This window comes from Dendrobates tinctorius, unplaced genomic scaffold (assembly GCF_039654945.1).
Source record: "Dendrobates tinctorius isolate UK_male_01 unplaced genomic scaffold, ASM3965494v1 ptg000021l, whole genome shotgun sequence".
Taxonomy (NCBI): domain Eukaryota; kingdom Metazoa; phylum Chordata; class Amphibia; order Anura; family Dendrobatidae; genus Dendrobates; species Dendrobates tinctorius.
The window spans coordinates 13,544,304-13,567,099 of record NW_027361689.1 but is presented as its reverse complement, the minus strand read 5'-3'; the positions used below and the strand labels follow the sequence as shown (position 1 = coordinate 13,567,099).

General features: G+C 42.4%; 1 protein-coding gene across 1 annotated transcript in view; it reads left to right on the top strand.

Moving 5' to 3' along the window:
- MBOAT2 (membrane bound glycerophospholipid O-acyltransferase 2) overlaps nt 1–22,796 on the top strand; it is a 280,154-nt gene that overhangs the window by 208,706 nt on the left and 48,652 nt on the right. Inside the window, exon 8 of the mRNA XM_073568180.1 lies at nt 20,596–20,779. Coding sequence (XP_073424281.1) covers nt 20,596–20,779 — 184 coding nt within the window. The remainder of the gene's footprint in view (nt 1–20,595; nt 20,780–22,796) is intronic.

Below are 22,796 nucleotides of genomic sequence, written 5' to 3'. Positions count from 1 at the left end.
GTTAGTTATAACAAATTATGATTATGTTGCACATAAAAACCGTGCATCTAATCCTATTCTGTGTGATACTGTCTGCTGAGCCGTGTATCTAATACTATTCTGTGTTACTGTGTGCTGAGCTGTGTATCTAATCCTATCCTGTGTGATACTGACTGCTGAGCTGTGTATCTAATCCTATCCTGTGTGATACTGACTGCTGAGCCGTGTATCTAATCCTATCCTGTGTGATACTGACTGCTGAGCTGTGTATCTAATCCTATCCTGTGTGATACTGACTGCTGAGCCGTGTATCTAATCCTATCCTGTGTGATACTGACTGCTGAGCTGTATATCTAATCCTATCCTGTGTGATACTGACTGCTGAGCCGTGTATCTAATCCTCTCCTGTGTGATACTGCCTGCTGAGATGTGTATCTAATCCTATCCTGTGTGATACTGACTGCTGAGCCGTGTATCTAATCCTATCCTGTGTGATACTGGGCTCCCCCTGTAGTCTGTGTCAGAGGGTGGTCTGTGTTGGCACGGTAATAAACTGTGTTATTTCCAGCTTTACAGAAGGACGATAACACCATAGAAATGATAAGAATAATAGGCCTCAGTTACCACAACTGTCTACAAAAAAAACTGTTGCTGATAGCAACCAATCACAGCTCATTTTTCATCTTTTAAACAGCTCTGGGACAGTGTGGCCAGTTTTGAGTGGCGACTTTTATGTGCGAGGTTGGTGTATGTGTGGTGAAATGTGTGCTGAGGGTGGTGTATGTGTTGAAGCACGTGGTAGTGTGTGGCGCATTTTGTGTGTGTGTTCATATCCCCGTGTGTGGTGAGTATCCCATGTCAGGGCCCCACCTTAGCAACTGTACGGTATATACTCTTTGGCGCCATCGCTCTCATTCTTTAAGTCCCCCTTGTTCACATCTGGCAGCTGTCAATTTGCCTCCGACACTTTTCCTTTCACTTTTTCCCCATTATGTAGATAGGGGCAAAATTGTTTGGTGAATTGGAACGCGCGGAGTTAAAATTTTGCCTCACAACATAGCCTATGACGCTCTCGGGGTCCAGACGTGTGGCTGTAGCTGCGACGGTGCTGATGCCAATCTCGGACATACGTACATACCCACCCACACTGAGCTATAAATATATATATATTCTGCAGAGAAGGCAGGGTCAGGGCACAGTTATAGTCACAAAAGGGCATTTTTTTAAACAAAGGTGGAGGGATATTTTATGCAGTATTGTTCTGACCCACAATGATACCCCTTTCAGAGTCTCCATACAGTATGATGTCAACCAAAATGCATGTACCTCTCACATGCACAGTATGGTGGCTACTCAGAAAGCCTTCACATTATGCTGCTGAACCATGCTCCACACACAGTATGTTATTCCATACAATTTGCCCCCACAGTACCCCTCGCATGCACAGTATGACAGCTCCTCAGAAAATCTCCACATGATGCTGAACAGTTCTCCCTGCACAGTGTAAGGCACCCCCAGTTCATCACTCCACACACAGTATGATGCCCACACACTGAACCCCTCCCAAAGTATAATGCACGCACAATGACCCACCCCACAATATGATGCCCTCACGGTACACCACCCCCACACAGTATAATGCTCTCACAATACATCCCCCACACAGTATAATGCTCTCACAATACATCCCCCACACAGTATAATGCTCTCACAATACATCCCCCACACAGTATAATGCTCTCACAATACATCCCCCCCACACAGTATAATGCTCTCACAATACATCCCCCCCACACAGTATAATGCTCTCACAATACATCCCCCACACAGTATAATGCTCTCACAATACATCCCCCCACACAGTATAATGCTCTCACAATACATCCCCCCCACACAGTATAATGCTCTCACAATACATCCCCCCCACACAGTATAATGCTCTCACAATACATCCCCCCCACACAGTATAATGCTCTCACAATACATCCCCCCACACAGTATAATGCTCTCACAATACATCCCCCCACACAGTATAATGCTCTCACAATACATCCCCCCCACACAGTATAATGCTCTCACAATACATCCCCCCCCCACACAGTATAATGCTCTCACAATACATCCCCCCCCACACAGTATAATGCTCTCACAATACATCCCCCCCCACACAGTATAATGCTCTCACAATACATCCCCCCCCACACAGTATAATGCTCTCACAATACATCCCCCCACACAGAAGGCCCCCACAGTCTCTCGCAGTATGATGGCTCGCATAACCCTCCACAAACAGTATGGCTGTCCCACTGTGATGGCCCCCACATTCTCCCATACACATTATGAACCCATAGCCCCCCATCAGTATGATAGTCCCACAGTCCCACACATAGTATGATGCTCCCACAGCCCCATCACAAGGTATGATGCCCCCCCACACCCCCTGAAACAGTATAATGGTCCATATATCCCTTCATACACTATGATGGTCCTTACTGGGCTCCAAATAGTATGTTGATACCATAGCCTTCCACACAGTTTGATGGCACCACAGCCTCCCAAATAGTATGATGGTCCCAGTAACCCCCAGCATAAATGGTTGGCAAAATATTAATCTCACCCACAATTACTCTGCCGTGTTGCCCTGGTCTGTGCATTGTGTGGACTCAGACACAAGAGGCGCGAATTAATGATGCCGTTACACCTGCTGTGACGAGTCTCAGAGCTCAGACGTTCAAGCAGAATGGTGGCACAGGGAGCTGCTGGCTCACTGTTCCGTCATTGGATTCAATGGTATCTGCATCCTGAGGGTGTAGATACTGTTGAAATGGCCAACTGGGCCCGTCTATCCTATGGTTCTCGTAGTGGCTGCCTCTGTGCCTATCTCTTTTATTATACCTCCTTTGTTGGCCTTTGTTCACATGTCTGTTCGGACATTCATTTGCGAACTTACAGAATAAGTGTTCCATTCAACATGCCATTGGTGCATGATGATGGCACAGGGGCCCAAGTAGTAAGGGGGCCAGAAGCAGGTCAAACTGTGTTATGATGAGCTATTGCGCATGGGCCTCTCCTGTCTGCATCCGCTCTTGGTTCCATTGCATTAGTTCTGCAAACAGTAGCAGTAGTGGGCAGTGATAGACTGAAGAACATTGGGCCCACCAGAGGATTTGATTCTGAAGGCCCACCTTTCTTCCCCACTCAAGAGCCCAATTGCAGCGGCAATGTTTGCACTATGTAATCTCCTGAAGGAGAAGTGAGGGCCCACCGGAGGATTCTCCGGTTCTCTGGTGGGCCAGTCCAACCCTGGTAGTGGGGTGTCTCTGATTATGGTGGGATCTGGAATGGAAGAAATAGTTCTGCATGCAAGACTTTTTTTTTTCCATTCTTAAAATAAATAAAAAGGAACATTAATTGGACCCCATAATATTCATTGGGGCCCATTTGCTGCTGTTTGCAATGAATCACTTATTCCAAAAGCCCTGTCTGAACAGGTGCGTGACCAGAAGCTACTGTATCACTTCTATAATTTTTAGCGGTGCGGTTATAGCATTGATGTATGCGATATAGTGCATATCACAAACAACCTAACTCAGAAGACACAGAAAGCTCTGCCGTCCCCGATGACGTAGTATCCTCCTCGGCATCATGTGCCTCTGCTGGGATGGAAGGAGAAGCCGTCACCTAATCCTCTGACACCGTTTTTCCACATTACCAGCCATTCATTTTCGGAAGCAGTGAATAACATAATGACAAACAGGATGCTGCGAGAATCATGTCCCTTCAGTATTGAACACTGCTACGGTCTATAAGGAATCTAATATATAAAGCTCAATGTATGTGTGTATGTATGTATGTATGTCCGGGATTGGCATCCGTGCCGTCGTAGCTACAGCCACAAAATTTGGCACAGTCGCACGTCTGGACCCCGAGAACATCATGGGCTATGTTGTGAGGTGAAATTTTAACCCTGCGTGTTCCAATTCACCAATTTTGCCCCTATCTACATACTGGAGAAAAAGTGAAAGGAAAAGTGTTGGAGGCAAATTGACAGCTGCCAGATGTGAACAAGGGGGACTGAAAGAATGAGAGCGATGACGCCAAAGAGTATATACCGTACAGTTGCTAAGGTGGGGCCCTGATATGGGATACTCACCGCACACAGGGATATGAACACACACACAAAATGCACCACACACTACCATGTGCTTCAACACATATACCACCCTCAGCACACATTTCACCACACATACACCAACCTCGCACATAAAAGTCGCCACTCAAAACTCGCCACTCAGAACTCGCCATGCTGTCCCAGAGCTGTTTAAAAGATGAAAAATGAGCTGTGACTGGTTGCTATCAGCAACAGTTTTCTTTGTAGGCAGTTGTGGTAACTGAGGCCTATTATTCTTATCATTTCTATGGTGTTATCGTCCTTCTGTAAAGCTGGAAATAACACAATTTATTACCGTGCCAACACAGACCACCCTCTGACACAGACTGCAGGGGGAGCCCGGTATCACACAGGATAGGATTAGATACACGGCTCAGCACACAGTATCACACAGGAGAGGATTCATGGCTCAGCAGTCAGTATCATATAGGAGAGGATTACATACGCAGCTCAGCACACAGTATCACACAGGATAGGATTAGATACACAGCTCAGCAGTCAGTATCATACAGGATAGGATTAAATACACAGCTCAGCAGTCAGTATCACACGATAGGATTAGGTACACAGCTCAGCACACAGTATCACACAGGATAGGATTAGATACACGGCTCAGCAGACAGTATCACACAGAATAGGATTAGATACACGGCTCAGCAGTCAGTATCACACAGGATAGGATTAGATGCACGGTTTTTATGTGCAATATAATAATTATAATTTGTTATAACTAACCACAGTTGGTTACTATGCCCAGGCAACGCCGGGCTCTTCAGCTAGTAAATGATAAAAATGGTGTATCTGTCCTAGGAATTAATGCCAACTCTCCTCCGGACATGTCTGCCATCGATGTAGCATCCTCAGCCATGCAGCCCCTGAAAGGGAAATATAATGAGGTTACAATAATCTTTTCTATTATAATTTCAAACTTATTGTAGATATTTGCAAGATCCATTAAAGGGATTGTATAATCAGAAATTATATATTTCTTTAAATTAGATTTTTATGTCAATTTTTTTTCACTGTCTATTTTTTTAGAATTTTTTTTTTTTTTTTTTTCTTATTAAAATAAAGTAAAAAAAACTTACAATTTCCACACTGGCCACTAGGATTAATATTCCACTTCTCCTTCCTGTTCTTCATGTGGATGTTAGCAGCAAAAAAAAAAGACGATGCAGACCTTATTTGTTTGGGTAGAAGAAGCATTATCTGAGCATTCTTTAATCCAGACAAAAGTGATTGTGAAGGGAAGAGGTGAGCTATGCCCTTCACTTATTTTAAATGGTATCTCTGGCGTTATTTACTGCTGTGTATAGTATACAGTAGAGGTGTGACTTGTCATTGTCACCCTGTCTGTGATGATCATGAGACTACTGAAGAAGAGTCTTTTCTACAGAATGGGAAGACTGAATTCAACTCCCTGGCACAGAAGTAATGAGAAAAAAAATTCTTGCTGCTGCCACTAGAGGGAGTATTAGTGCATACCTTTTATACATTGAACTCAATAAGGAGTACACACTAAGCTCCCCCTAGTGGTAGCTTCAGGAAACCAGAATTCAATCAATAAACTCTTCAAATCAAAAGAATGAGCGCCAAAATGTCAGACCAAAAGCAACATTGTGTTAATAGTTGTACTGTGTATTCAATTAAAAACTACAGACAGTATTCCCCCTCCAGAAACCAAACAGACTAAATTAATTTTGACACTTAAGACCCTAGTACACTCATTAGCTTGTAAGGTCGCGTCAAATAACTGGGTCATGTTGGGTTGGAATTAAGGAAACCAATTAGAACAGAAGTGAATGATAACAGACAGCGTCACTATATTTTATCATATATGGGGCTAAGCAGCTGTATAATGGATGATGACTCCTATAATTACAGTCCACATTGCTTATTCTTCTATCTCTACAGTTTTCAGCGATGATTATTTCGTATGATCACAGGATACACAGCTATGTGAATCATTTCTGCTCATGTATCCCCTATGAAAACTATTACCGTCCACTTGGTTATCAGTTGAGTGTTATTAGAAGGACACTAGGCCTCATGACATTTAATTGGATTCCATTTTTTATTTTCTAGAAGGTATGAAAAAGGAAAAAAAACTGAGTGGTTCTTATTTTCGGCTGGATCCCCAGCAATCAGCAAGCTGGAGGAGGGCACTCAGGACCTGAGGAGATGCCACACGTCTGTCACTGACTGCAGCTGCCAGAGTTGAGCTCTGATCCCTGCTGTTATCCATTTACATGTCTGCTCTTTACTTCTGCCCAGTATTGTATACCCATTAGGTATACTTCTGCTGAAATATAATAAAATTGAAGGATTGGACATGTTGGATTTCATGCCCGAGCATCTGCTCATCTCTAAGATCCGTGTCAGGGGCTCTTCTGATGGCAGTAACAAGCTCGAGCATGCATCTTTATTGGATTGTTGGTAAAAGAGGCCGATGGCCGCACAAGCAATTGGTAAACTTGGATGATTTAAAGGGGTTATTTAAGACTTTAACATTGATGGCCTTTCTAATAAGCCAACAACTAAGGCTACTTTCACACATCAGTTTTTTGCCGTCAGGCAGGATCCGGCTTTTTTTAGAAAAAACGGATCCGGCATAAATTTTGGAGAACTGTAGAAACGGATCCGTTTTTTTGCTGGATCCGTCTCTGTTCCTGGCGGCTGGCCAATTGGATCTGAGCATGCTCAGACTTAAAAAAACCGGATCCGGTTGCTGGATCCGTCTTTTTCTGGATCCGGCGCATTCCGGCGCCCATAGACTTTCATTGTAGCAAAAAGCTGGAAGCGCCGGATCCGGCGCTTCCGGCTTTTTCGCCGGAGACAAAAAACGTTACAGTAGACGTTTTTTCAAGACGCCGGAATGAGACAAGTTGCCGGATCCGGCAAAAAACGGATGAAACGCAATGCCATCCGGCGCTAATGCAAGTCAATGGGGAAAAAACGGATCCGGCATTGCATTTTGCCGGATCCGTTTTTTCCAAAAAAAGCCGGATCGCGCCTGAAGGCAAAAAACTGATGTGTGAAAGAGGCCTAAATGAAAAAATTCACCAAATAATAAGTCATAAATGGATATTCATAATAAATACAATAACCTACTCAAAAAATGAATACACCAAACGGAGTCTAAAACATTAAGACTCAAATTTATTACATAATTACCAATGAGTATACAGAACCAGACATAGTAACATACCATAATTACAGAAAAATACATGTAAAAAATACATATAAAAAGGACAAAGTGAGCACTATATATAAATAATCATACAAAAATGATGAGGATAATAATAAAGTGCATAATATATATGGGCTGAAAAGTCAGTTCCTAATAAAGGAGGGAGCCTGGACACATTGAGCCACACATTACGGGTATATATGATTTGGATTTATATATAATTCTTGTGCATCTTGTATGCACTTTATTAGGAGCTGACTTTTCAGCCCATATATATTATGCACTTTCTGACCTATTGTAAAGGATAGGCCATCAATGTTAAAGTCCTGGGCAATCCCTTTAAGAAACTGCTTCATGTCAATCAACAAGACAATGATTGACTTGAAGCTCCCATTCCATTTTTTTTTCTTTATAACGGTTCGGCCTCTTGCCTTTTATATAGATGAATTTGTAAGTTAATGACATTTCACCTGTTAGATCTGTTAATATTAATGCATCCAGTATGTACTATGACCCTCAGCATTATCAAGGCGCAGTATATCATTGGGGGCCCCCATCAGAACAGCCTCCGTGAGATATCGTATCCTCCTAGTCACCAAGGACGCTAATAATGGTCAACCTGATAAATCCCATTAAACCTTTTTTTTTTTTGCTCAGTAAGCCTGTTCCCATGTTATCAGTAACTTTGGACTACTGTAGTATAAATCATAGGCAAAATGACCAATTGTAAGTGCACAGTGCTGTGTAATATGATGATCGCAGCTCCCGGCTGCAGCTCCCTCTGATGTCCGGAATTGAAAGCTGACTCGGCATCACCGAGGTGGGACCCAGTCTCTGAGTGACTGGGCTGTGGGTGTAGCTTCCTTGCACATCACAGCTCAGCATCGTGTGGTCTTGCGGTGCAGGAAAGAGCACGCCTGCGGTGCAGTAGAGAGCGTGCCTGCAGTGCTGGGCTGTGTCGTGCGGTGAGATTCCTGGGTCGTCTTCATAAACTGCTATTTCAGGCTGCACTCTAACGAAGTAGAGATGGATTGCAGCATGGGACAAATGGATTATCGTTGGACAGGTGAGGAATATGTTTGTTTTTTTATTTTTAATTTATAATGTAATAAATGGGAAAGAGAGGGTCAGGGAGTATTTATTTCAAATAAAGGACTTCTTGCTGTGTTTATTTCAATACTTACTATGGGGTTAGTAATGGGAGCGTCTTATTGACGCCTCTCCATTACTAACCGCTGGGCTTGATGTCAGCTGCCAATACAAAGCTGACATCAACCCCAACCCTATTACCCAACTTATCACCAAACCAGTGCAAGTGGGAAGAGCGAGGTTAAGCGCCAGATTTGACACATTTTATGGATGCTCCATTTCTGGGGCAGCTGAGAGCTGATGTTTTTTTGTCAGGGAGGGAGTCAATATCCATTAATATCAGCCTGCAGCTGTCTGTTTAGCCATTGCTGTTTTTTTATTATAGGGAGGACCCCACTTCAATTTTTTTTTTTTGGGGGGGGGGGTTTCCCCTATAATAACTAGTAAAGGCTAAGCAAACAGCTTAACATTTATGGTTATTGTTCCTTTTCCCAAAATATTAACATCAGCACCCAGTGGTTGGCTTTTCCTCTGCTGGTTAGAAAAATTATGCTGCAGCCAAAGTCGTTTTTTTTTAAATGTATTTATTTACTACACAGTGAGAGCAGAATACAACTCCCATCATTGTTGCCTGATCGCAGAGAGACCAGGCGACAATGATGAGAGCTGCCTTCAGCACCCATCACCTGAGAACAGCTAACTGTACGGCTTTTTCCCAGGCGTCTATACATGTCACACTGATACACGGATGTCATCCATGTATTATCAGTGTGCATATGTGCTGCACAAAAAAGGACATGTCTGTGGAGTCCTCCATGGTCCGTGTGAAAAACCGGACATGAGCACACCAACAGTGAACAAAATGGGTGTGCGTACGTCCGTGTTTGTGGTCCTTAAAAAAAAACAAACAAAAAAACGACGTGTGAAGGAGGTCTTAAAGGGTGGCCTGCTCTGAGTCCAGATCTGTAGTTATTTATTATGCTTTGCTTATATAGCAAGAATATATTCCACAGTGCTGTACAGACATTATCACAATTGTCCCCATTAGGGTTCACAATCTAGATTCCCTATCAGTATATCTTTGGAGTGTGGGAGGAAACGCACGCAAACACGGTAAGAACATAGAAACTCCGTGCAGATGTTGTCATTGGTGGGATTTGAACCCAGGACCCCAGCGCTGCAGAGTAACAGTGCTGACCACTTTTAGCTATAAGCTGCTGTACGGTAAATCTGGGGTTACACATGTTTTAGGGATCTGGTATTTATTCTGCCGTCATGCAGAGTAGATCCAAGCCCAGATCCAGACTGGAGAGCATGGCTGATTTTAGCCTGCGACCCATAAGATGCGGCCTTTCATCTTGCATGAATCAGGTTTTAGTGACGCGCGCGCCTCTTATGTCCACAGCCGTAAATATCCCCCTGCCTTTATTTATATGCTGCAAGCTGTACTTCATGTAAATGAAGAAAGGCCGCCCGGGCGGCTGCTAACACCGAACAAGTTGTTTTATGAAGACAGGTGTTGAGAGGCTCTTGGTCTGTACCGAATGTATTGTGTGCACATAATGGACCATTAAATCAGGATAATGACCCCACTCTGCCGGCAGAAAGCAATGGACGTAATGGGGAGGAAAATGCTGAGGTGTACATTGCTACGGTTGGGTCAGAGCGCGGCGTAATTGTCTATCACTCTGCAGCCGTGTGTGTACGAGGCAGAGAATTGCACCAGCAGCAATCATCGACCATCACCTTTCCTTTCCTCCTTGAGAAAGGTCAGGCGCTTCTGGTAATTGTAAGCATCTGTCTATGCCCCTCCGGTGGCCACGTCCTTGCCACTCGCGGTCCGATGGAAGGGTCTGTTCTCACTCTCATCAGTTGGAATTGGAGCAATCTTCCATTCGCTTTTGTTTTAGACTCTAATTATCGCGGCCTTGCAAGTGTTGAAATTCTGCAAAAATTGCTAGATCACCAAAGTAAGAAATGGATGGGATAAAAGGAGGGGAAATCGGGAGAGGAGCTGACCATCTCTGTATGGAAATTAAACATCAATCTGGATTTTTCTAGCATTCTCCTCAACATTTAACGTTAACCCCTTCACGACATTTGCAGTGTATATATACGTCATGGAAGGGAAGAACTTCCCGAATGATGAGGTATATACACGTCACGGCGACCGCGCGCACATAGATGTGCGCATGCGATCGCTGACGGGTGTTCAAAGTACATCACAACTAATACCCAGCTCACTGTCAGGAGTGGTGCCCAGCAGGTTTACCCCCTAAAAGCTGCAATCGATATCTATCATAGCATTTAGAAGGCAGGCAGAGGGAGGGGTCTCTCCCTCCCCTTCAATTGGCACCCCCACGATGTCATCGCGAGGGCCTGATTGTTGCCATGGTGATCCGAGGTCGTCATGATGACATCCGGGTAATCAGGCTGGCAAGTTTTTTTAGACCATGCTTAAAACATGGTCTAAGGGGCTTGTGTGTCAGTGCAGCTGTAAGGTGGCTAGGGTGGTAGTCGTGGCAACGGGCTGTATTGTTCCCACACCCTGGCGCCCCACAGATGAAATACAATGTCCCTTCTGCTGCATGTGCAGCGTGCGCAGCAGTACACTCACATTTACTGTCAGAGTACCCTTGGCTTCTGTCTCGCCGACTCCGCTTCCACGAGCTCCACAAACCATTTCAGAGACAATGTCTTTTTCCAACAGTTCAACTTTACTTGGCAAAAGGGTATCCATCACAAATGCAGCATAGTGTACATAGAGTGGCATCTCTCACACTTTCCCTACCTTACCGTCAACCTCTGTTCCTTCTAGCATGCCCTTCCTCGCTTCTGGCAATCCCTGCCTTGCTTCCAGTAATCTGCCTCGTTTCTGGACAATCTCTCTCCCGTCCATGCCTTTAGGCCCACCAGCTTCCTTCCATCCTCTGGTCCGGCTTTAATAGGAAAAGGTGTCAGTCTCACCGTCTAAGCTTCACCTACCCCGGTCGTAGACCCCGGATCCTCTTCGGGTTGGTTTCTATTCACGCTGGTGAACGCCTGGACGCCGCTCAGCCTGCGGCCCCTTCCTGCCTTAGCAGCCTTATCCCCACGGCTAGAAGACTGTTTCTCTTCACTGCTGCATCCTGACTGACTCCTGACCAGGAAGTGCCCTCCTATATACCCCTGCTCTATGCTGCACTACTCTGTAGCCCCTCCCAACTGGAAACCCCCTATGCTAGCTAAACCTAAACTAATACTCCTATTCCCCATCTCTAATGTGCCCCACTAATCTAATCCCACTATTGCCCTATGCTGTCTTCTATTCTATGCCTACTTCTATACACATTACACATCAAATACATCATACAATACAGCAACATTACACTAACATTAGTGAATGACAAGGTGCCACACGTAATCATGTGAAGTGTCCAAAGAAGGGCAGGCACGTGACGACCCGGGTCACTCCCTTACACAGCACTGACAGTTACTGACAGTTATAAAGCATGGCAATGCTTGTGCATTGCTATGCTTTATAAGCCATCAGAGCTATGAAAGTCCCATGGTGGGACATAGTAAAAATATTTTTTTTTTTTCAATGACAAAATAATAACAAAAATATATATATATATATTTTACCTATAAATAAGTAATTTTAATAAAAAAAAAAAAAAATTAGACAAAAAAGGGACATGTTTAGTATCGCCGCATCCGGAACAACCCAACCTATAAAACTGTCACATTAGTTAACCCCTTTAGTGAACACTGAAAACAAAGGAAAAACTATGCTTCTTTGTCATGCTGCCAAATAAAAAGTGTAATAAAACGCAATTAAAAACACAAATGTAAATAAAAATGGTACTGCTGAACAAGCCACTGTACAGCTCTGTGAAAAAATAAAAACATTATAGCTCTGAATCTAGCGATGCAAAAATAATTCTTTTTTATGTTTTTATTGTGTAAAAGCACCAAAACATTAAAAAAATAAATGTGGTATCACTGTAATCATACTGACCCAAAGAATAAGGCTGTGTGCCCACGTAGCGATTTTTAAGCGTTTTTGCCGCGATTTTCGGCGTGAAAACGCAGCGAAAACGTTTAAAAATCGTGCACAAAACGCCCCCCATGCATTCCTCTGGCATTCCGCACATGCTGTGCTAATGCTGCGCTTTTTTCCGTGGCGGAATCGCATCGCAGAAAAAAATCGCAGCGTGATCATTCTTTTGTACGGAATCGCAAAGAATTGCCGCGATTCCGCACCCATAGGAATGCATGAGAATCGCTTACTTCCCGCATGTGGCTATGCCCACCATGCGCGAAGTTAAGCGTCTCATGTGCGGTTGGTACCCACGGTGTGGAGGAGAGGAGACTGTCCTCCAGGCCCTGGGTACCATACCCCTGTAAAAAAAAAAGAATAAAAAATCGGGGTATATTTACCGTCCGGCGCTGCATTCCCGGCCTCACCGTTCCCAGTAATGCCTTGCGGCACGGTCCAGTGATGACGTAGTCTCGCGTGACTCTAGCGGTCTCGCGAGATCGCTATAGCAACGCGAGACTACGTCAGCACAGGTCGCGCAAGGCATTACTGGGAACGCTGTGGCCCGGGAATGCAGCGCGGGACGCCGGAAGGTAAATATACCCCGATATTATTTTTTATTTTTTTTTATTTTTTATAGCATTTTAACATTCTATCTTTTACTATTGACGCCGCATAGGCGACCTCAATAGTAAAAAGCTGCTCACACTTGTCAAACACTATGTTTGACGAGTGTGAACAACCTGTCAATCACTTTCCAAGCGATGCTTCAAATCGCTTGGAAAGTGCTTGAATATCGCACACGAAAATCGCAGCAAAATCGCGATCATAATCGCGGTAAAATCGCGGTGAAATCGCGCGGGGAAAAAAACGCGCGATTTCTGGGAAGGAGTCCAGTTTTTGGTGTGCGTTTTAACACGCACCATGGGCACATAGCCTAAAGCTGCCTTATTAATTTTACCACACTTGGAATGGTATAAAAAAAAAAATCCTGAATTGCTGGTTTTTGTCAATTGTACCTCCCAAAAATCATAATAGAAAGCGAATGAAAAATGTCATGTTACCAAAAATAGTACCAATAAAAGCATCAACTCATCTTGCAAAAAACAAGCCCTCAAATGGCTTTGTGGGCCAAAATATGGAAAAATTATAGCTCTCAAAATGTGATGCAAAAACTATTTTTTGCAATATAAAGTGTCTTTTAGTGTGTGACAGCAGCGAAACATAAAAAAAAAGCTATGAATCTGGTATTGCTGTAATTACACCGATCCAAAGAATAAACTTGTCTGATCACTTATACCACACGAGAAGCGGCATAAATAATAAATGAAACTAATTCTTGAACTGTCTGTTTATTTGTTCATTTTACCTTCTAAAGATTGTAGTAAAGCTTGGCTTACATTTATCCTGCGCTCTGCGCTGAGCATTTACACGTAGGTTTCCATGTAAATCTCTGAAATACGTGATTCAGACTTTAATGAAACAGAGGCACTGTGGACGCAGTCTGGCCTGTGATCTGGCGGTGTGTCTTTTTAGGCGTGCATTAAAGTGCAGTCGGTAGTAACTCTGCTGGCTGCCTCATTATAGTGAACGGTTCCCTTGGGGGTTTCATCTGAATCAAGTCACTCGGTAATTTAGATGGAAAACCTGATGTAAGTGCTCAACGTAGAGTGCAGGATAAATGTAATCCCAAATGTTATGCAAAATGTTCACAATAAAAGCTTCAACTCAATCCACTAAAAAGGCAAGTCCCCACTCGGGTCCAACATCTGTCAATGGAAGTATAAAGGGCATCCATGTTACTGGTAGCACAAATAATTTTCGAGTGCACGTCTCCAGAAGAATGAGCGGAGCACTACAATGTACTGGTTACTACAATAGTAGATTTGCAATTTTTACTCGGCAACATCATAATAATTTTTTATTTTTTTATATAGCGCTAACATATTCCGCAGTGCTTTACAGTTTTGCACACATCCACTGTTGCTTGTTTCTGGAAAACACCAATGGAGTCAAATCATTGCTACTTGTGTAAATAACTTCCTAAAGGGGTAGAATTTACAAAATGAGGTCATTTTGAGGGGGCTTTTCTAGCACTTGGGGGGCCCTGTATATGGAGTCTGCAAACTATTGTAGGGAAATCTGTGCTTCACAAGGCAAATAGTGCTCCCTCCCTAGTCTTGCCATGTGGCTAAGCAGTACTGTACAGCCACATATGGGGTATTTCTACGCAGAAATTATGTTACAAATTTTGGTGCCATTTTTACCCATTTCCACATTTGAAAATGTCAAATCTGGGGCTATAACCAAATTTTGGTGTTAAAAATGTAAATATTGCCCAATAGTATAAAATTCTTTGACTCACCCATGGTGCCATTATGTTCACTGCATCCCTAGAAAAATTAATTGAAAGGTTTATTTTTTAAATTGGGTTAATTTAATGAGGGATGCTGCTGTTCTGGCACCTCAGGGGCTCTGCCAATGTGACATGACAAGACACCCTCAAACCATTCCAGCAAAATCTGACCTCCGATATGGCACTTCTTCCCTTCTGAACTTTGCACTGTGCCTCAAAATAGTTTTCAACCACATATGGGGTATTTGTGTACTCAAGAGAAATTGTACAACAAATTTTGGGGTCTACTTTCTCTTGCTATCCTCGTGAAAATGAAAAAAAAAATGGGACTAAATCAACATTTTTGTGGCAAAAATATACTTTTTCATTTTCACAGTTAAACATTGTAGAATTCTGTGAAGCATCTGTGGGTTCTAGGTGCTCAGCATGCATTTAGCTAAATTGATTGATTAAGGGGTCTACCTTCTGAAACTGAGTCTCTTGTGGGGGGGTTCTTCTCTTTAGGCACATCAGGGGCTATCCAAGTGCGACATGACACCTGCAGACCATTCCATCAAAGTCTGAGTTCAAAAACATCACTCCTTCCTTTCTGTGCCCTTCCTTGCACCCAAACAGTAGTTTTGCCCCACATATGGGGTGTTGGTGTACTCACAAGAAATTGTACAACAGATTTTAGGGTCCTTTTTTCATGTTATCCTTGTGAAAATAAAAAAAATCGGGCTAAAAGATCATTTTTGTGGAAAAAATGTGTGTTTTTTTTTTTTTTTTTGTTTTTTTTTCCTCCACAGCTCTACCTCATAAACTTCTGTGAAGCACCTGGGAGCTTTAGGTGCTCACCACACATCTAGATAAATTCCGTGAGGGGTCTAGTTTCCAAAATGAGGTCAGTTGTGGAGGTTCCCACTGTTTAGGTACATCAGTGGCTCTCCAAACAAAACATGGTGTCCGCTCTCGATTCCAGACATTTTTGCATTCAAAAAGTCAAACGATGCTCCTTCCCTTCTGAGCCCTGCTATGCGCCCAAGCGATAGTTTTTTTTTTCAACAGATAGGGTATGGACGTACTCAGTAGACATTGCACAACAAATTTTGTAGTCCATTTTGTTCTGTTACCTTTGTGAAAATAAAAAAATTGGGGCTAAATTAACATTTTTGTGAAGAAAAACAATAGTAAAATGTTAATGCAATGTGGAAGGAAAAAATAATTCCTGCAAAGCACCTGAAGGGTTGTTAAACTTCCTGAATGTTTTGAGCAGTTTGAGAAGCGCAGTTTTTAGAATGGTGTCACTTTTTTGGGTTTTGTAAATCTTGTTGCAAAAATGAGAAATTACTGGTCAATTTTAACCCTTCTAAATTCCTTACAAACAAGACTTATGTGCAAAAAATGATGCAGTTGTAAAGTAGACATGTGGGAAATGTTATTTATTAACTATTCTATGTGACATACCTCTCTGATTTTAGGACGTAAGAATTAAGGCTAAGTTCACACGTAGCGGAATTCTCGCGGAAGTTACCGCGAGAATTCCGGAAATCCATTCCACGGGAAAATAACATTTTAAATTCCCGCGATTTTCCCGCGGAAAAATTAGCGACTTGCAAGCGTAATTAGCTTGCAGAATGCTAGTGTTTTCCAAGCGATCTGTAGCATTGCTTGGAGAACTGATTGACAGGTTGGTCACACTCGTCAAACATAGTGTTTGACGAGTGTGACCAAATTTTTACTATTGAGGCTGCCTATGCGGCATCAATAGTAAAAGATCTAATGTTAAAAATAATTTAAAAAAAAAAAAAAAAATCTGGTTATCTTCACCTTCCGACGTCCCGCGCAGCGTCCCCAGGCCTCCACGATGCTCCAGCAGGTCCCGTTCCCAGAGATGCATTGCAGCAATGACCTTTGACGTCGCTACAGTATCGCGACACTCGACGTCAGCAAAGGTCATCGCAATGCATTACTGGGAACGGGACCTGCCGCATGTATCGCTGAAGCCTGGGGACGCTGCGCGGGACGCCGGAAGGTGAATATAACCCGATTTTTTTTTTTTTTTTTTTTTTTTTTTTATTCTATTTTTTACAGGGATATGGTACCCAGAACCTAGAGGACAGTCTCCTCTCCTCAGGACTGTGGGTACCATCCGCAAATGTTCTGCTTACTTTTCGCATAGTAAGCACAACCACATGCGGAAAGTAAGCAGAACAATGCATTCCTATGTAGAATCATAGAGTCGTAGAGTTGGAAGGGACCTCCTGGGCCATCTGGTCCAACCCCCTGCTCAAAGCAGGATTCGCTAAATCATCCCAGCCAGATATCTGTCCAGCCTCTGTTTGAAGACTTCTATTGAAGAAGTCACCACCACTCGTGGCAGCTTGTTCCACTCATTGATCACTCTAACTGTCATAAAGTTTTTTCTAATATCTAATCTGTGTCTCCTCCCATTCAGTTTCATCCCATTGCTTCTAGTCTTTCCTTGTGCAAATGAGAATAAAGATGATCCTTCTGCAATGTGACAGCCCTTGAGATATTTGTAGATGGTTATTAAGTCTCCTCTCAGTCTTCTCATTTGCAGGCTAAACATTCCCAAATCCTGCAACCTTTCCTCATAAGACAGGGTTTGCAGACCGGTCACCATTCTGGTCGATCTTTTCTGAACTTGCTCCAGTTTGTTGATGTCTTTTTTAAAATGTGGCGCCCAAAACTGGACACAGTATTCCAGACGAGGTCTGACCAAAGAGGAGTAGAGGGCAATGATGACTTCAAGTGATCTAGACTGTATGCTGTTAATACATCCTAGAATTGCATTTGCCTTTTTTGCTGCTGCATGACACTGTTGACTCATATTCAGTCTGTGATCTATTAGTATACCCAAGTCTTTCACATGTGCTGTTGCTTAGCCCTATTCCTCCCATTCTGTATATGCTTTTTTCATTTTTATTGCCCAGATGTAGTACTTTGCATTTTTCCCTGTTAAAAACCATTCTGTTAGTTGCTGCCCACTGCTCCAGTTTATTTATATCTTTTTGAATCCTCTCTCTCTCTTCTCTAGTATTAGCTATCCCTCCTAGCTTTGTGTCATCAGTAAATTTAATCAGTTTACCCTCAATTTCTTCATCTAAATCGTTGATAAAGATGTTGAACAATACAGGGCCCAGGACAGAGCCCTGTGGTACCCCACTTGAGACATTCTTCCAACTGGATGTGCTGCCATTTACGACCACTCTTTGGGTCCGATCACTAAGCCAGTTATGAATCCACCTAACAGTTGCCTTGTCCATTCCATACTTAGTCATTTTTTCAATAAGGATTGTATGAGATACGTTGTCAAATGCTTTGCTGAAGTCAAGATATACTATACAGCCTTTCCCTGATCCACCCAATCAGTGATTCCGTCATAGAAGGAAATTAAGTTAGTCTGACATGACTTATTAGTTACAAACCCATGCTGACTCTGTTTAATCACGAGTTCAATATAGAATCACTGCACACGTGGAATATGCTCAAAGTGAACTTTTTATTTTATTTGACGGTGATGAAGCGGCAGCTGACGTTTCGGCCTAACAAAGGCCTTTATCATATAGTCGCTGAAAAAATAAAAATATATACAATAAGAATCATGAAGTGATGCAGAATATACAAAATATACAAAACAAGTACATCCAGGAAGGCATTGGTGATATAAGTTATGATGCCATATGATCCTTGGAGAATATAGAGACACCTTGAACAATTGAAAGGGAATCAGCTGGTGGCAGACAGAGAGACAACATACACAGAAATTATAGTAATAAGATCATACCCCTTTTAAAGTAGAGTTTCAGTAGTCACCGGGTAATTATGATCACTGCTAGGCAATAATTGAAAAAGAAGCAGATTATCCTATAGGTGGGGGTAAAAGGAGGTATGATTAGATGGGAGACACATATAAGGACTCCTAATGGAGTATATTTATTTTGGATGCATTTAGAGAGCGCCATATTACTATGTGGTGTGATATAGGAGGGATTGAGCTCCCTAATAACTGCCCATGCGGCTGCTCATCGTATGGGTGGTATATGTAGAATATATATATACAAGATCTAAGGTGAATGGTTCCATACCGATTTGGTCAGAGGTCCTGTTTACAGAAGATCAAAGCTCCTGGGAGTCTGCCCAAGCTGGAAGGGGCAGAGACAATGTCCAATCAGTATATACGATATCAGATGAACTAATGGTGCTCCCATCAGAGAAGCTTACTTACAGTGATTGGTGGCGCAGTGGTGGATGCAGGCACCGCCGTGCCTCCGCAGTGAATGAGCCATGTATTGCAATCATTGTGTATATTCTGTATCACTTCATGATTCTTATTGTATATATTTTTATTTTTTCAGCGACTATATGAAAAAGGCCTTTGTTAGGCCGAAACGTCAGCTGTTGCTTCATCACCGTCAAATTAAATAAGTTCACTTTGAGCATATTCCACGTGTGCAGTGATTCTATATTGAACTCATGTTTATGGGGCCACTGGCTGCTCCTCACTAGCACCGTAGACTCAACTTCTCAGTCGAGTGCTAACCATCTCTAGTATCTTCTGTTTAATCACTTCATTCTTATCCAGGTACTGACATACATGTTGTTTAATAATTTGTTCAAAGATCTTTCCTGGTATGGAAGTCAGACTCACCAGCCTATAGTTGCCTATGTGGGCGGAATCGCCGTGATTCTGCAAATTAATGAGCATGCTGCAGATTTTTCCGCGATGCGATTCCGCCGTGCGAAAATCCGCAGCATTAGCACAGCATTCCGGAATCCCATAGGATTGCATGGGATGTTTTTTTCACGTTTTCGCGGTAAAAACCACTGCGAAAACACAAAAAAAGCGACGTGTGAACTCAGCCTAAAAGTTTGAAAATTGCAAAATGTTTGCCAAATTTCCAATATTTTCACAAATAAATGCAAGTTATATTGAACAAATGTTACCACTGTCATGAAAAAAACAATCTCTGTATCAGTGGGATCCCTTGAAGCGTTCCAAAGTTATTACCACTTAGTGACACAGAATTGTAAAATTTGGCCTGGAAAACCGGCTTGGGGGTGAAGGGTTTAAATGAGTTGTTCGTCATTGGAGACTTTTTTTTTTTTTTTAAAGTACGGTAAGTATTTGAGGCTAAAAATCATTTTTGCAATTCAGCTTCATTAAAGACGTTGCACCGCAGTTTTCCTGCACACGTCTGTAGTCATAGATCTGTAGCTGGCAGGAGTTCAGAAAGTGCAGATAAGAGTTAGTTTTTCCCATTGGAGCCTCAAAATGAGCTCACTGACGTACTCTCTGTTAACTCTTTCTGCAGCCAGCAATAGAAGATAAGCGGTTGTAAACATTATTTATCATTAAAGGGAAGCCAAGTTTTATGCAGGTACGAACGAAAGTTCTGCTATGGCTACCGGGGGAACATCTGGTAAATGCCAGCTGCATAGTATTTTCTGGCCAACATGTACAGTATTAATCTAGCACAGTTGCACAGATCTGGTACTGTGCCAATATGTATTAATCCATCTCCAGCACAGTTGCACAGATCTGATTCTGCGTCGTGTCATGGCTGGCAGGTTCGTTTTGACCCATTGCGAAATTGTATGTTGAATTCTTAGAATTTTGGATTTCCTACACACAGGAGGTCTCATGATGGGTCGGTGTTCACTGTTGTGGATAAAACAATGACGGTTCATGCTGTGGAGATGAAAGTTGTGTGACAGTATCCGTGCACCTGCCATGTGTTCCCTGCAATGCTCCGTCTTACCGGCTGCTTATCTTTCCATTACAGACGCATGCCGAGTCTTCTGGAGTATTTAAGTTACTGCTGTAATTTCATGGGCATCCTCGCAGGACCGTTATGTTCCTATAAAGACTATATTGATTTCATTGAAGGCAGATCATATCAAGTGAAAGAAGCTGAAGTCAACGGAAAAGAAGACCTAAAATATGATCACAAGGAACCATCACCTAATGTAAGGACTTCTCCTTTTATTTTGTTATCAAACTCATGTGTAAACATAATGCACGACCACAAGTTTTATTTATTTGTTATTTTTCTCCCTCATATTACACCATTAATTCCACAGCACTTTACAAACATTATCTTCACTGTCCCCATTGGGGCTCACACTCTATATTTCCCTACTAGTATATCTTTGGAGTGTGGGAGGAAACCGGCTGCCAGACATCTGTTAGGCTTCATTCAGACATCAATTTTTCATGTATGAGGAAAAACTGACCCATTTTTTTTGGATCAGAGTTTCATCGGAGTGTGTTCCGAGTGTCATCAGTTTTTCTCCTACAGTGGCATGCAAAAGTTTGAGCACCCCTGGTCAAAATTACTGTAATGATCTCTAAAAGGGTTAAAGGTAAATATGACACATTTTCCATTTATATTTTAGGCAAAAAAATATAAAATATTGTCATCTATTACATTTTAAAAATTACAAAATGAAGAATAGGCCGATGCAAAATTTTGGCACCTGCATGGTTTGTACCTAGTAGCATCCCTATTGCAAGTATCAGAGCTTGTAAACGCTTTTTGTACCAAGGAAAGAGTCTTTCAATTTTTGTTTAAGGGATTTTCATCCATTTTTCCTTGGAAAATTCTTCCCGTTCTGTGAGATTCCTGGGTCGTCTTGCATGCACTGCTATTTTGAGTTCTAGCCACAGATTTTCAATGATGCTCAGATCAGGAGACTGTGAGGGCCATTGTTAAACCTTGAGCTTCCGCCTTTAGAGGTAGTCTATTGTAGATTTTCATGTGTGTTTAGGATCATTATCCATTTGTAGAAGCCATCCACTTTTCAACTTCAGCTTTTTTTTGAAGATGGTGTTATGTTTGCATCAAGAATTTGTTGAAACTTCATTGAATCCATTCTTTCCTCTACCCGTGAAATGTTCCCTGTGCCATTGGTTTTAACAAAACCCCAACATATGATTGATCCACCTCCATGCTTAATGGTACTCTTTTTCTCTACACATTCCTTTGACCATTGTGACCAAAGAATTCTATTTTAACCTAATCGGTCCACAGGACTTATTTCCAAAATGCATCACGCTTGTTTAGATGTTTTTTTTTTTTGCATAATTCTGATGCTGAATTTTATTGTGAGGACGCAGGAGAGGTTTTCCACAGACCACTTAGTCTGGGAAAGATCACAGGCATGTGAATGGCCCCCTAAGACCATCACAGGTACGGGTGCGATCTGTGAAAAACACTTATAGCACTATATGCAAAAATTGGATGCCTGAATGAGGCCTTAGAGAACAGAGGTGCGCTCGGCGGAACGAGCGCTCCTGTGTATGAGTGGGCCGGCTGAGTCGGTAGAAGTTTCGACCAGCTGACAGTCACCTAAAGTGTAGGGGGGCTTAACTCCAGTCCCGACTTGACTGTGGACCTAATTAACTAAGCAAATGGCATCAAAGGAATCTATAATGTTCTCAATTTGACTCACGCTTGTGGCGGGACTTGGATCCATAATATGAGAGCAGAAATGTGCCCACAGTACCATCATCTGGAAGTAGAGAATTCTATGGCTCAGACTCATCAAGATGTAAATCTGGTTGCAACAAAATTTTTGCTGTAGTTTTTACACCAGTCCCACCCAGTTCTAACCACTTTTCGAAAAGTGGAGATGCCTTGGGCCTCATGGGGTGTGGACAGGTGCATCAGAAAAAATCATCATAAGTTATGCCATAAAAATTTTGGAAATTCTAACAGAAATGTACACCAACCTGACTGGCGTACATTACTGGTGGTGACACACCGTACCAAATTTTCCATGTTCTCCGCTGACCTTAATAGGTGTCCGAATGAGTCCATTCTACCACTGAGGAAACATATTAGGCCACTTTAATTTTTACGATTATTATTCTTTTTTTTTTTTTTTTTTTTGTCATGACTTATGGATATGGGACGGACCCCCACTCCATCTTAAAACCACCATAACTACAGTAAACCTAGGCACTAGAATAAATACACAACAC